Genomic DNA, 12,399 nt, shown 5'->3' on the forward strand with positions numbered 1-12,399 from the left:
CTCTCTGGAACAGCAGCTGCCCTAATTCTGTTGGTTTTCCTGACGTAACCCAGCATCTCTTCAAAAAATTGCAGCTCCCAGAAATTCTTCCTTTTAGACCACAGAATTATACCGAAGTTCAAGAACAGAATATTAATTCTGCGTCTTCTTAGCTTCCAAAAATTAACTTTTAAAAACAACCTACAGAGCACTGCACCTGACCATCTCCACCCCGTAGGGAGCAGCGACCATTAAATGAGCGTAATTCCATACAAATACCAACCTGGTCACCGAGAGGGAAGGCACGGAGCAAGGGAACGTTATCCTTCCTTCTGAATTTTCTGTGTTCGTTCAGTTGTGTCGCAGTTTTCATGTCTGGTATTTCTCACTTTAAAATTTATATAAACACGATTATAGGAGAAGTATTTACTTCAAGAAAGTGCTGTGATGCTGGAAATGCAAAGGCTTTTTGTCTTGAGAACCTATTTACCCTACTCCTTAGCAGAATCCCATGTGTAAACTCCCCTAGATCTGGCTTCTTGAATCAATACTTATTTCATTAATTTCACTCGGTCTCCTCTGTCAGATATTTCATCCTGACAGTTCACTTCCCTGATAGAACCCATAAGAATTCAAACGTCTGCTCTTCTCCGGGTAAAATGCTCCCAGCCCGCTCAGCAGGACGAGCCCCACAAACACAAAGGACTCTCCCAATAAATTCCTCACAAAATAACCTGCAAAAGCTTGGCAATAGCAGGTAGCAGGAGCCAGGTATCGGGGGCAGAGCTGCACCAAATGCAGCTGGTGCTGCTCGCTAGGGCTTAGGTACTAAAATCCATCCTCCTGACTTCGTTGCGTTCATGAAGACACCCACCTTACAAACCACCATCAAAGTGCCCAAACCACAGGCAAAGCCTCCCTGCTCCCAACTCACTGCTTATTTCTCTGACTCTTTTGAAAGGTTTTTCACTGAAAACCATGAATGTGATCATACCTTCATGAAAAATCATCTAGACAGACGAACTGCCCCAAATCGAGAGCATTCTTTGACACGTCATTTCCAAATCCTACTAGTCAGTAAAAAGCCATTGTTCAAGGCACTATTAGAGCCGCTGCCGAGGCTCCATTATTCCTAAAATATCAGGTTTCCAACAGAGCAGATGTCAAACAGCAGGCCCTTGGTTATTACTGCCTCAAAAAAACCTCCTAAACATGATTTACAAGCATTTTTCTACTCTCCAGTGATACTTCAAAGTGCACGGGCCTGTCTAAGAACACGCAATCCACAGGTCAGATGCAGAACTCGTTAGACCCAAGTCACAGCCTGTGTGCTCATTTCAGACTGAAGAGGGGCCACTGCAAATTTCAGGATCAAAACCATTCCGCTTGTGGGTGCCACTCCATTTTTCTGCTCCCCGCCCTCCCTCCCCATAGAGGCACCCATCTGCGGGCTCTTTCTTTCGGCTCTCTTGAGCATTGTACTAGAAAACTTTAATGTACACCTCAGAAGTAGACAGGCACATGAATTCTGCCTTAAAGCAATAGTTACGTGAAGACAGCAAGGCTCCTACAACAAGCCTGCAACACCTTGGGGCAGCAGGATAATATTTTAGAGGTGGCATTAGCTTGTGCATCTCCTCCTTACGGCTGGATCCCGTAATCCGAAAGGTAAAGCAGAGGAACCACGTGCCATCCCTGAAGGCTTGCTGCCTACGGAGCTACACATAGCCTGGGAGCAGTAGGGAAATGCTTTGCAAAGTGGAAGCCCATGACCTTGGCTAAATAATGAGGTAGGCAAATTGTGGGCTGGAAGAGGAGACTGGTTCCCAGCCTTTCCCCACCACTAAGAAGCTTTCCCTGGTAGAAAATGTATTCCTTTAGGTGGCAATAATTATATAAAGAAATACAACAGTTGTCCAGAACCCCTGAAAAACAGCGGTATAATAGCAAGAGGAAATACTGGATTACTATTTATTACTACCATTACTATGAGTTGCTTTCAAATGCCCAGGTAAAATTACTAATTGAAAGTGGTTGATACATTTACATGTATCTGATGCTAGAATTTCTGTTTAACTATTTTAGGAAGCTAATTTTTATCTTTAAAAGTGACATAAAAATATTACCTAGTGAACAAAATCTAATAATTATCTAACCTATAAAGAAAAGAAAGCAATACTTGCCCTGAACCCTACATAACTCATGAAGTATGGATCTATAGTTAAATTCCTCTAAATTGATTAAAAGAAAATCCATGACAACCATCAATTTATTTTCACTCCATATCACGCCTTCATTACCAAAAATTACAGATGGGAATAAAACAGATGCCCCAAACACATCCTGCCAGAATACCTGCCGATGAATATTTGCTTGCATTAACTATACCTGATGCCAAATTTGTTACAAAAATGTCATAGCCTTTTTTTCTTGAAGTTGGTTTCAGTAGTGCACTTTGAATCCTTCGTGCTGCTTCATTAAAAATATTGTGTCTGAATTACCACTTACACTTCATAGCAGTGCTGTTGGGTAGATGCAGCGCATCACACTACAATAGCTACCCAAATGGTAACTTGACAAGACACTGGTTTTGGCGCTCAAGTTAGGAACGCCAGCCTGTGCAAACATGCAAAGAGCTATTCACCTGGGACTAAACTTCCTTCCCAACGCTCTTTGACCATTCTTCTAACGCAATCAGTGTATTCCAGTTAGCAAAACAATGTAGAATTTAGGATTCTTACCTTGAAGACATCAGCAGCTGGATCACAGAGAGAAGACCTACCCCTGCGCAAATTTTATTTCGCCTTGTTTTCTATCCTGGGAAAGTACTAGAAGTATTTATTGACCCTTAAAGATCTTCTGAACCTTGCTTGGGCTGGCAACGAGGAGAAGCATTCCTCTGATACACAAACATGACTTAGTCTGTGAAACACAACCAGCCTGCCTAATGGGACCTCCCTGATGCTTGAAAGAACAAGGTTATTGTCACCTGGCTAACGTGTGTGTCAAGGCACAAAGACTTTGTACTTCCCTTTCTTTTAGGCTACAGTAGTGTTCTGAAAGTACAAAATAACAGAAATAAAGGCAAATAAATTAAAAAAGGATCATAGCACAAGTCAAAAAAAAGGAATGTATAGTTGTGAGAATGTATAAAAAGGAATGTTATAGCTTTTAATTATTTTGTATTTATACAACTGAAATTACAGAATCATATCATAGAAACTTAGAATGGTCTGGGTTGGAAGGGACCTTTCAGACAATGTCATTCCGGCCCCCTGTCACAGGCAGGGACACCTCCCACTAGATCAGTTCCATCTGTGCCGTGGCTTTCCTGATCCCTTCCCTACACATCCCGATGGCACCCCTCTCCTCTTCCCAAGTCACATGTCCTTGCTCCCACTGCTGTCATCGTTGGCTTTTACGACATTTTTGTATGGCAAATTAATAATGAAAGAGACATATGTCACAGGCTAGTGAGATTATAACATCACGTCTTTATATATTTATGGGATCAGTGGAAATAACCGACAAAGCATGCAGACATTCCTGCAAGAGAGATTTTTAAAAACACTCAATAGTCTGCCTCTACGGGAAAGGAGTCGGTGGAGACAGAACTATGCTGAGCCTGAGAACTTCCAAAATTCTGAATTTAAAGCACTGACTGGTCCTTCTTTTTGCACCAGCTACAGCTTCTATATTCCTTTCCCTCTTTAACAGTTATATCCATGTTTACCTAAGAAAAAAAGACACAGCACCTACACCTGAAAAGTTTGTTCCCAATTACACCACAACAGAGGAATGAGATTTTTACCTTGTAGAATACCTTTGCTATTGGTTACTGCTAACCAATACTGAAATTAAATACTAGCTAATCTTTATGTTCCAAATGCAAACATCGTGTGGCTATAGTGGTCTTCAGATTCGGCATGCCTTATTTGTCTCACACAAACTCACAGCTTCCCTAAAACAAGTGAGGTTGTAGCAAGGACAAAATTTACAGGCAAGTTATGCAAAGCTGAAATGTTTCTAGGGCAATGTTTTATAGCCCCTTGGAGTTCCATACATAGTATTTTACTGTGTACTCAAATAACATTTATTTACACACATGTCTGAGGGTTTTTGTCAGGTTTACTTTAAAGTTCAGACTTTTCTCAGCTAATCTAATTTGCCCAAGATGGATGGCCTCACTTTTTTCTTTGGAAAACCAATGCTGTTACGCTGTTTCCAATTCTTCCTCCAAAGCAAAACTTGGGTGTTGGCAGCTCCTCCAGAATTTCAAATCCTGCCAGACAGAAATTAAAATGCTTTTGTAAGAAGGAAGTCGTTTCATTCTCCTCTTGGATAACCCTTTGCGAACCATTCTTTATTTGTCTGGAAAACTTGCAGGGCAGTTACTTTGCAAGTTTATAGGACCGTATTGTTACACTGCACTGCTGCTTTACACAGCTGAAAACCTTCCATGGATAATAAAAACCTTAGATGGCTGAATCACACAAATTAATGGCAGAAAAGATGGTTACTTGCCAGTAATTTTAGTTCCCCAGGAGGCATGGTTGTTTTAGATCCACAGTCCTGGAGTTTCAAGCCTCAGGCATGAGATTCAGGAGCTAACCAGCATATAAAAACAAACAAATAAAAAAAACAACCCCCTTCAGAGAGGATCAGAAAGGTGACTGAGGGGGTGACATAAAAGGTCACAGTCACAGACTTGCCAGTTCCCCTAAATATGGGTAATTTCAGAATCAGTCGGATGGGTGAACTGGACCTGTCAATAAAGAGCCAAAAGAGAAATAAAAAAAACCAATCCCATGGGTACAGAATTCTCTCCTTTCCCATGTAACTAGACTGAAATCCTTGTTCTCCAGGGCATAACAAAACCTGTGCTCGCTTGACAGATTGGCATCGGCAAATGTAGAAGCTGTACTTGTTGAAGAAAACATAGTGAGGATAGGCTAAGGCATTTACTAGTCTTTTTACTGCCACCTTGTCTTATCTAACGAAGTAAATAGACAGACATTAAAATTTACCTACCGCATCCCCGAACAACCATAAATACGTTGGCAGACGGTTCTGTTCAACTGCTTACCTTCTCTGAACTCATCCAACAGCTCCTCCTTGGTCCAGTTGCAAGACGTTATGAGGAAGAAGCCCTCTGGTTTCAATACGCTGCGGAGAGATCTCACGTACTGCTTCCTCTTCCCAACCGCGTTATCAGGATTAAGGCTTATGGCATCAAAAGTCCCCTTGTCAATACAGATCTGAAATCCTGACAGCTCAGCTGATGGAGCCAGGAAGTCTTCCACCTAAACCAGAAGTCTGCAACTGTGAGACGATCTTTACCGAAGAACTCCTGAATTTTTAATGCAAACCAATGCTTTAAAGTAAAAAGCCTCAAACCTGACGATCGGTATGCTTAGGAAAGGGTAACTCAAAGGCTTTTCAGTTACACATCAGCTTCTTTTTTCTCTACATCAGGCATTATATACATTACAGACGTAGTAATCTCTTTGCTACAAAGCCCACATATATACCTATTCATCTAAAACTCAAGCTAACGCATTTGGAAGTTCATTCTTTAAATCCTCATTTGTACTTTGATCCCTGGTTTCCTAGGCACTGCGTGCTGCGCACAAACACAGAGGACAAGACAGTGCCTGCCACAAAGAGATCACAACGGAGGTACAAGAACAGAAACACCCTACAGGTACAGAGCTGGAGGGGAAAAGAGCACAGCAGACAGTGCTCGGTGTGAAGGGCAGCCACGGGATCACAGAATGGCAGAGGCTGGAAGGGACCTCTGGAGGTCATCTGCTCCCAGCCCTGCTCAGGCAGGGCCTCTCAAACTTCCTGCTGCATAGCTACTGGTAGGCATTCCTTCACATAAGGATTTAATTTTCTATCTCAAATCTGAAATTCGGAATGTATCAGCTAAAAGACAGAACTTCTCAAATGGCCATCCGCCCCGCTAGAGGCAGGGAAATATTTCTAGTCCTGATGACTGTTACAAACAAGACAAACAGAACACAAATCTTCTCGGAAGTACAGATTTATTTGGTTAGAGTTCTCTCAAGAGGTATAAAACACAAATGAATTTCAAAACACATCATTATTATATTACACTGAGTGCATTTGAATATCAAGTAGGCCATTTAACCTCGGGGTCAATTGCTTTCTCTTTCCTTAATAAAGTTTCTCTCAACACTTACCTGTAATTTAATGTTAGACATCCCTTCCTTCTCCCTTACTTTTTCTGAAAGTTTTATTGCAGAAGGTGAGTAATCAATCCCGGTGAGGTTAGTGTAGCCAGTTTTTGCCTAGGCAGAAGCAGAGAATCTTAATCAGTGTGCTAGCAAATTTTGTGTTCAACAGGTATATTCCCCAACTATAATCCAACCTCTCCTCATCTTAATGACAGGGAAAAAAAAATGTACTCATTTTTATTCCTGTTATCACCACCAGAGCTAAACAGCCAAGGGAATGAACTGCAGTAACTCCATTCTGCCTGATACCTCATCAAAAGCATTGTTGACTGAAAGCTGGTTTATGTCAACAAGTGGAAAACTGAGCAGAACTGTGAAAAGAAACACCCTGGTGGGGAACAGGCTCTTATCTGCACCAAAAGTAACCTAGAAACGAGGAATTTTCAGTGATGAGAACATGTGCCAATGCCAGATGCTTCACAATAAGAAAACCTCTTTAACACTTGCACAACATATGAGGTTGAGCAATTATTTGGTTTATAACCTAAATGGTAAGAGCCAAAATATGCAGTGCATTTTATTAGTACAGAAAACCACTGTAAAAAACTTACTTTTTCTAATTTCTCATGCTAACGTCTATCTGAATGCAATTATTTGCACTGCACTGAGGTCTTTGTATCAGCAATTTTCAGGCAGGTCATGAAGCACACGTACAAGAGCATAGAGACTTTCTGCTAGTCTAACTCTGAACTAGATAACGACAACCCAGTTCGCCCAAGTCAGGCAACGAGATCCTAGCAACCCTTTTGCAACGCAGATGGGCTCGCGCACCGGGCATCAGCCGGAGCTGGGCACGTGGGAGGGGGGTGGTGACACGTTTCCACTCCTCGGTCGGAGCAGCTGAAGCGAGCAGATCTGGCCTCACGTGCGCCAGTCGGTCTGGCCGGATCCAAAGCTAACAGGAAGAGCTATGATCTTATGGCCAGCTGCAGGCAGTAACAGCAGAGGGAGGAGGAGGGGGATGGCTTGGGTTTGGTTTTTTGAACAATACATGGAATTTAACTAGTGTTAAGCAAAACGCTGCCTACCTACTTATTCCAAAGGCTGATACCTCAACAGCAGGGAAAACTACATTTTTTCTGAAGTCCTTCCTCCCTCAGTCCGTGTGAGCGTAGTGCTAGCCAGCTGTTCTTAATTGAGGGCTAATTTCAGCTAGACACAAAGACCATGTTGTTTGCATTTGATGAAGAACAGCGTATTGCTCGGGCTTCTGCCCACGTTCCTCCCCAGAGCTCCAAGAGCGAACCAAGCTTCCTGAGATGCCTGCGCTGAAGGCTTGGGGGTGGAAGAGTAGTTTCCACAACAGCTCCTCTGTTTGGGAGCGAAGAGCTTGAGTCACTGCAGGGAGTTTCCATTCGCTCCTACAGTCTCTGGGGCAGAGAAGGAAAGTTGAAGGATAAACAGCCTTAAATGCTGCTAAACCTGTACGGCCTGACTCCCTACGGACAGGAAGGGATCATTCAGTCAAGCGCCAAACATGACCGCACCGCGCTCTGGAATTGGACTCCTCGTGTCCTGAAGGTGGTTATTTACAAGCACGCTTCTGCCACTTCCTGGAAAAGCTGCTTAAATAGCAGAAGGCAGCTTGCAATGTTAGCAGCGCTGCACTGTGTTTGGGCTTCTGGTGTTGCATGGCAGACACCCGCACTTGGGCAGTGAAAACCCTTCACTCACAGAAGTTTGTCAGTATTTTGGCCCCCACAGTCCTCGGAAAACTTAGGAGGTCTGAGCTCCATGTGGCAGCAACATTTCACAGCCAGATGGCTCTTTCACCTCCTTTTTGTGCAACATTCCGCGTTGGAACTGACAAAGCCTCATCTAGACCTCGCTGCATTTAAGGGCAATTTTCTTGGTATACTCCCATGTACTATTATTTACTGTTAATGGTATGCTGGGGTCCAGTATTCCCAACGAGCTGTGTTTTAAGTTCCTTCCTGTTCCTTAGAATAACACATGCCCTCAGCAGCTACCTTTCAGTGAGCTGCTACAAAGAGTTCACGACTGAAGTCTGACTGCCTTCTGCAGTATTGCCATTTCTATGACATTGGCAAGTCCAGCTCCAATGGCAGACGTGTTCTACTTGCCTGCCAAGAGGCCTAATTTGATGTTCAAAGCCTAGCAGCTAACAAAAAAAAAAATTTTACATCAACTCAGCAACTGAGATCCTGAATTATTTAGAAACAATAAACAAGGTAATTTTTGAAGACACTTTTCAAATGGAAACTGGACTGAAAACCTTCTGTTAAAGCAGTCAAGAGTATTTTGAGGTGCTTTACGTATGGGAGGTGCTCTCGGGACAGCTTAATAGTTTTTAAAAGCTAACAGGCCGTTGTTTTCTTACTACAGAATGAAAATCAATTTCAGATTTATAAGTGATGCCAATATAGAAGTCTTATAAATATGAAGATTTTTCTATTGGGTGTTTCAACAGTGAAAGAACTATCATTGCACTTAAAACTTATTAGGCTTCAAAAATTATTTCTCTTAATGAGATGTGCAATTTCTACTTTTGACAATAAGACTTATCCTATGCTTCAGTGTGGCAGTCTCAGTCCCCATGAAGGCTTTAAATTCTTCTAAAATCAAAGTTCATGTTAAGAAAAAAAAAAAAGCATTATAAACCTGACTTTGATTTCCAACCACTGCAATTTCTGCAGTAACTAATGGAGCAAATGGAGAATGTAGAACAATATAAACTACTGCAGCAAGAAAGCTCCCTTCTTCACCAGCCTCCTTTAATATTATAGCAAAGGACTCAATCAAAACTTGGAAAGAATACTGCAGTTCCGAAACATCTTGTATCACTCTACAACAACAATGTTGTAATACTGCAGAACACATGTGGTAAGGGGTTTTCATCCTGACAGAGATGAAGCTTCTTGAAAAGAACTGTTACCAACCTTTTAAAGTATTTAGACACCTTGATTTTGACCATTTTTTACATCAATAATGAGTACTATTATCAGAATTAAGTGTGGACAAAAGGTGTTAATCAACTTTCTTTATCTGTGGGTGTTTTACACAACAATGGGAAGAAAAGCATTTTTAGGTGTACTAAGACAGAAAGGTAAAGTTAAAATAAGGAATATTCAGGCTGATTGATTTAAAGAAACGTTGTAAACTTTGAAGACTGAAGTACTGACAATCCAGGTAGTATCAAGAAACTAGAAGTTTAAGCAAATCTAGTGAAAAAATATGTATTTCCATTAAGAACAAGGACTTATATGTTCTAGGTGTGCACTAGAACAACATACCTGTTGTTCTTTATTGCTCATGCTATATGTTCATACTTTAAAAAACCCCAATGGCACTGCTGGTTCAATGAGTTACATATCTAAGTTCAACAGGCTGTCTGCCAGCCACTTGCAATTCTGACTTGTTTTTGTCACAGAATGTTCTTTAAGGCCTATCAACAACTGTGAAGTATTTTCACTTGTCCTCTTAAACCAAATGACAATGTAAGACCTCATGCACAGTAACCAGTGTTCTGCTGATGGAAAACACAGAACACCGGTCTTAGTTTAGGCTGCCTGCTTCTTGTCTTTCATGTAAGTTACAGCTGGCCATGATTTCTAATGTCACTTGTGAGAACTGTACTTAAAACTACAGTGTTCTGAGCATTGATTTTGTATCAAGCGCACAAACTTTGCAATATACCAACCAACTCAATCAGTAAAACACCATTCCCAGTTCCAATGTCAAGCACAGAGCTGTCATGGGGGACCTTCTGTTTTTCCAACCATCTGATTATGCGAACCATGCTTTCTTCTCCAAACCTATTAGGAACAAAGGCTCAGGTAATCACGACAGCAAAGACATACAAAAGGCTTCTTCAAAGCACCTCTTACTGAAGCATTCAGGCAGCAACCAACATAACTCATATTCTGTATTTGCTTTAAGTGTAAGTGAATCAAACGGCCTTACAACTCAGAGAAACCCCAACTCTGGAAGGTGAAGCCCTCCAAATATAAAAAAATGAAGACAGCACTGCCAATTTGCCAACTTAAATCTGAGCTCAGTGACAAAATGAACGTTTATGAGTAAAACACACGGCGAGTCCCAGCTCACCTTCTGTGCAATGACAGTTATCTAAGTGCATCCTATAAATTTACATTGCAAAACCGGGCAGGAGAGGTACGGGTGGCTTCAAGATTATTTAAAGATTTAAAATTTGCTACCATTTTGCCAACCCCCAGAACTATTCACTAACCCCGTAACCAAACTGCGGGGTGCCCTTTTGCAACCCCCATTACCAACAGCGGTACGGGGCGCGCTCCGGTGCAGTTAGTTATTTACCAAATTTCCCCGGCGTCTCCAGTGTCCTGAAAAAACCGCAGCTCTCTGTCGTACGCAGCATCCCAGCTAGATGGGGAAGGAGAAGAAATTGCGATTAACACTGGGAAATCGGGGAAAAGGAGGAGAGGAAGGAGGCATCACGGGGCCGCTTCGTCCCCGCTCCACAACCGACACGAAGGCTTTGCGAGCGGGGAGGGCACCCCCGCGGGCTGCCCCGGCTGCTCCCCGGTCCCGACCCTTTCCCCATCCCGACCCCGATCCCGGTCCCGATCCCTGCCCATATCGCGGCCCTGCCCGCACTCACTGCGGCCTGGTGCCCAGGGCCGAGGGCCCGAAGGCCGGCCCCCCGCCGCCCGCCATGCCGCCACCACCGAGCCGGGCCGCCGCGGCCGCCGCCCTGGCGGAGCGGAGGACCGGGAGCCGGGCACGAACCGCGGCCACCGGTGAAAGTCGCCAGCCCGGGGCTCTTTCTTGCCTCTTCTGCCGCTTTTCAAGGCAGGCTTTCGTCCCGCTGCTGGCTCCTCATTGCCATGCTTTACCATCCTATCAAAGTGTGTGACTTAATCCCATCAATAGGTTTGTCCTCGGGAGCAGCACAGCTCCAAATGGCCCGATTGTCATCGTCTTAACCCATATCGACCGCCTCAAATCAGGGCAATGTGCAAAAGGAAGGCTTGTTCTATTTCTTTTGGTCCGCTGGTGGAGAGGATCTGAAGTTATGAACAGCTACGGCTGTTAATATAAACACTAGGTATCCTAGGTGGGGAAAGGGAATCTGCTTCATCCACGTGTTTCCAGTGTGACCACACCACGGTACTTACAGATCCATAGTAATTGCATTATTCTTATCCTGCAGCCATTACATACACTTGATAAGAATTTTATTGAGGTAACACTGATTCATGTTGCGTTGACTTTCCATGACAGCGTAACATGTAAAATATAACCGTCAAGTTCTTAATGCTGTTTTCTCCAGTGCTGATTTTTTCTGTTTTCGTTATTTATTCACAAATTTGTTTCCTTTCATCAGACTTTTTCCAAGATATCTTAATTCTGCAATCTATTTGCAACCAATACTAATCCTGGCACGAGAGGCAGCCAACGGGAGTGTACACAGGCCGCCCCGCTGCCAGATGATCTGTGCTGGGAAATATCTGGGCTGGGGTGAAATCAGCAGATATTTGTGAAGCTCTGAACATCACAGGACGCTGCCAACAGGAAGCTGCTTGCAAATCAGAGGCAAAACATTTTTCTTTGCAAAGCACAAAGAGCGTAGCGTTTTCCAGAAGAATCCCGCAGGCCAAGTGAGTGAAAAACATTAGAGAGTAGAGAGTTGAATGCTGAAACTGAAAAGTCAAACTGATATGAGTGAAAAAACACAGCTCCCCTCGTTCAGTTCCTGTGCTGCTTCTTGTGTTCATGTTTTGTACCACCACACAGTCAACAGCTGCCAGGGGCACTTAACTACTGCGCAAAACGGCATCCTGGCTTGTATCAGGGATGGTGCAGCCAGCAGGAGCAGGGAGGTGATCGTCCCCTATGCTCTGCTCTGGTGAGGCCGCACCTCAAGTGCTGTGTTCAGCTTTGGGTCCCTCACCACAAGAAGGACATCGAGGCCCTGGAGCATGTCAAGAGAAGGGCTACGAAGCCAGTGAAGGGCCTGGGACACAAGTCCTGTGAGGAGCGGCTGAGGGCACTGGGGTTGTTCAGTCTGGGGAAGAGGAGGCTCAGGGGAGACCTTATTGCTCTCTCGAACAACCAGAAAGGAAGGTGTGGGGAGCTGGGGTCGGCCTGTTCCCACAAGTAACTAGCGATAGGACTAGAGGGCATGGCCTCAAGTTGTGCCAGGGGAGGTTCAGGTTGG

At 43.6% G+C, this 12,399-nt stretch overlaps 1 protein-coding gene across 1 annotated transcript; it reads right to left on the minus strand.

Moving 5' to 3' along the window:
- Nucleotides 1-4,092: 4,092 nt before the first annotated feature.
- EEF1AKMT2 (EEF1A lysine methyltransferase 2) lies at nucleotides 4,093-10,932 on the minus strand. Its single transcript, XM_040564196.1, has 6 exons — nucleotides 10,840-10,932; nucleotides 10,536-10,601; nucleotides 9,901-10,015; nucleotides 6,186-6,293; nucleotides 5,066-5,282; nucleotides 4,093-4,261 (listed from the first exon to the last, which is right to left on the minus strand). Exons 1-6 carry the CDS (start codon nucleotides 10,893-10,895, stop codon nucleotides 4,164-4,166), a joined length of 660 nt encoding a protein of 219 aa, XP_040420130.1. The 5' UTR covers nucleotides 10,896-10,932; the 3' UTR covers nucleotides 4,093-4,163.
- Between the last annotated feature and the right edge of the window lie 1,467 nt (nucleotides 10,933-12,399).

The sequence above is a fragment of the Cygnus olor genome, chromosome 7 (genome assembly GCF_009769625.2).
Source record: "Cygnus olor isolate bCygOlo1 chromosome 7, bCygOlo1.pri.v2, whole genome shotgun sequence".
In the NCBI taxonomy this organism is placed as follows: domain Eukaryota; kingdom Metazoa; phylum Chordata; class Aves; order Anseriformes; family Anatidae; genus Cygnus; species Cygnus olor.

Bases quoted from the DNA above. Each gene is read 5' to 3' on its own strand.
- EEF1AKMT2 (XM_040564196.1), bottom strand. From the start codon at position 10,895: ATGGCGGGCGGCGGGGGGCCGGCCTTCGGGCCCTCGGCCCTGGGCACC. The intron at 10,016-10,535 runs GTAAATAACTAA...TGTTCCTAATAG, and splicing joins GGAGACGCCGGGGAAATTTG to GTTTGGAGAAGAAAGCATGG. The intron at 6,294-9,900 runs GTTGGTATATTG...GCTTCTGCCTAG, and splicing joins GTGTTTTACTGATTGAGTTG to GCAAAAACTGGCTACACTAA.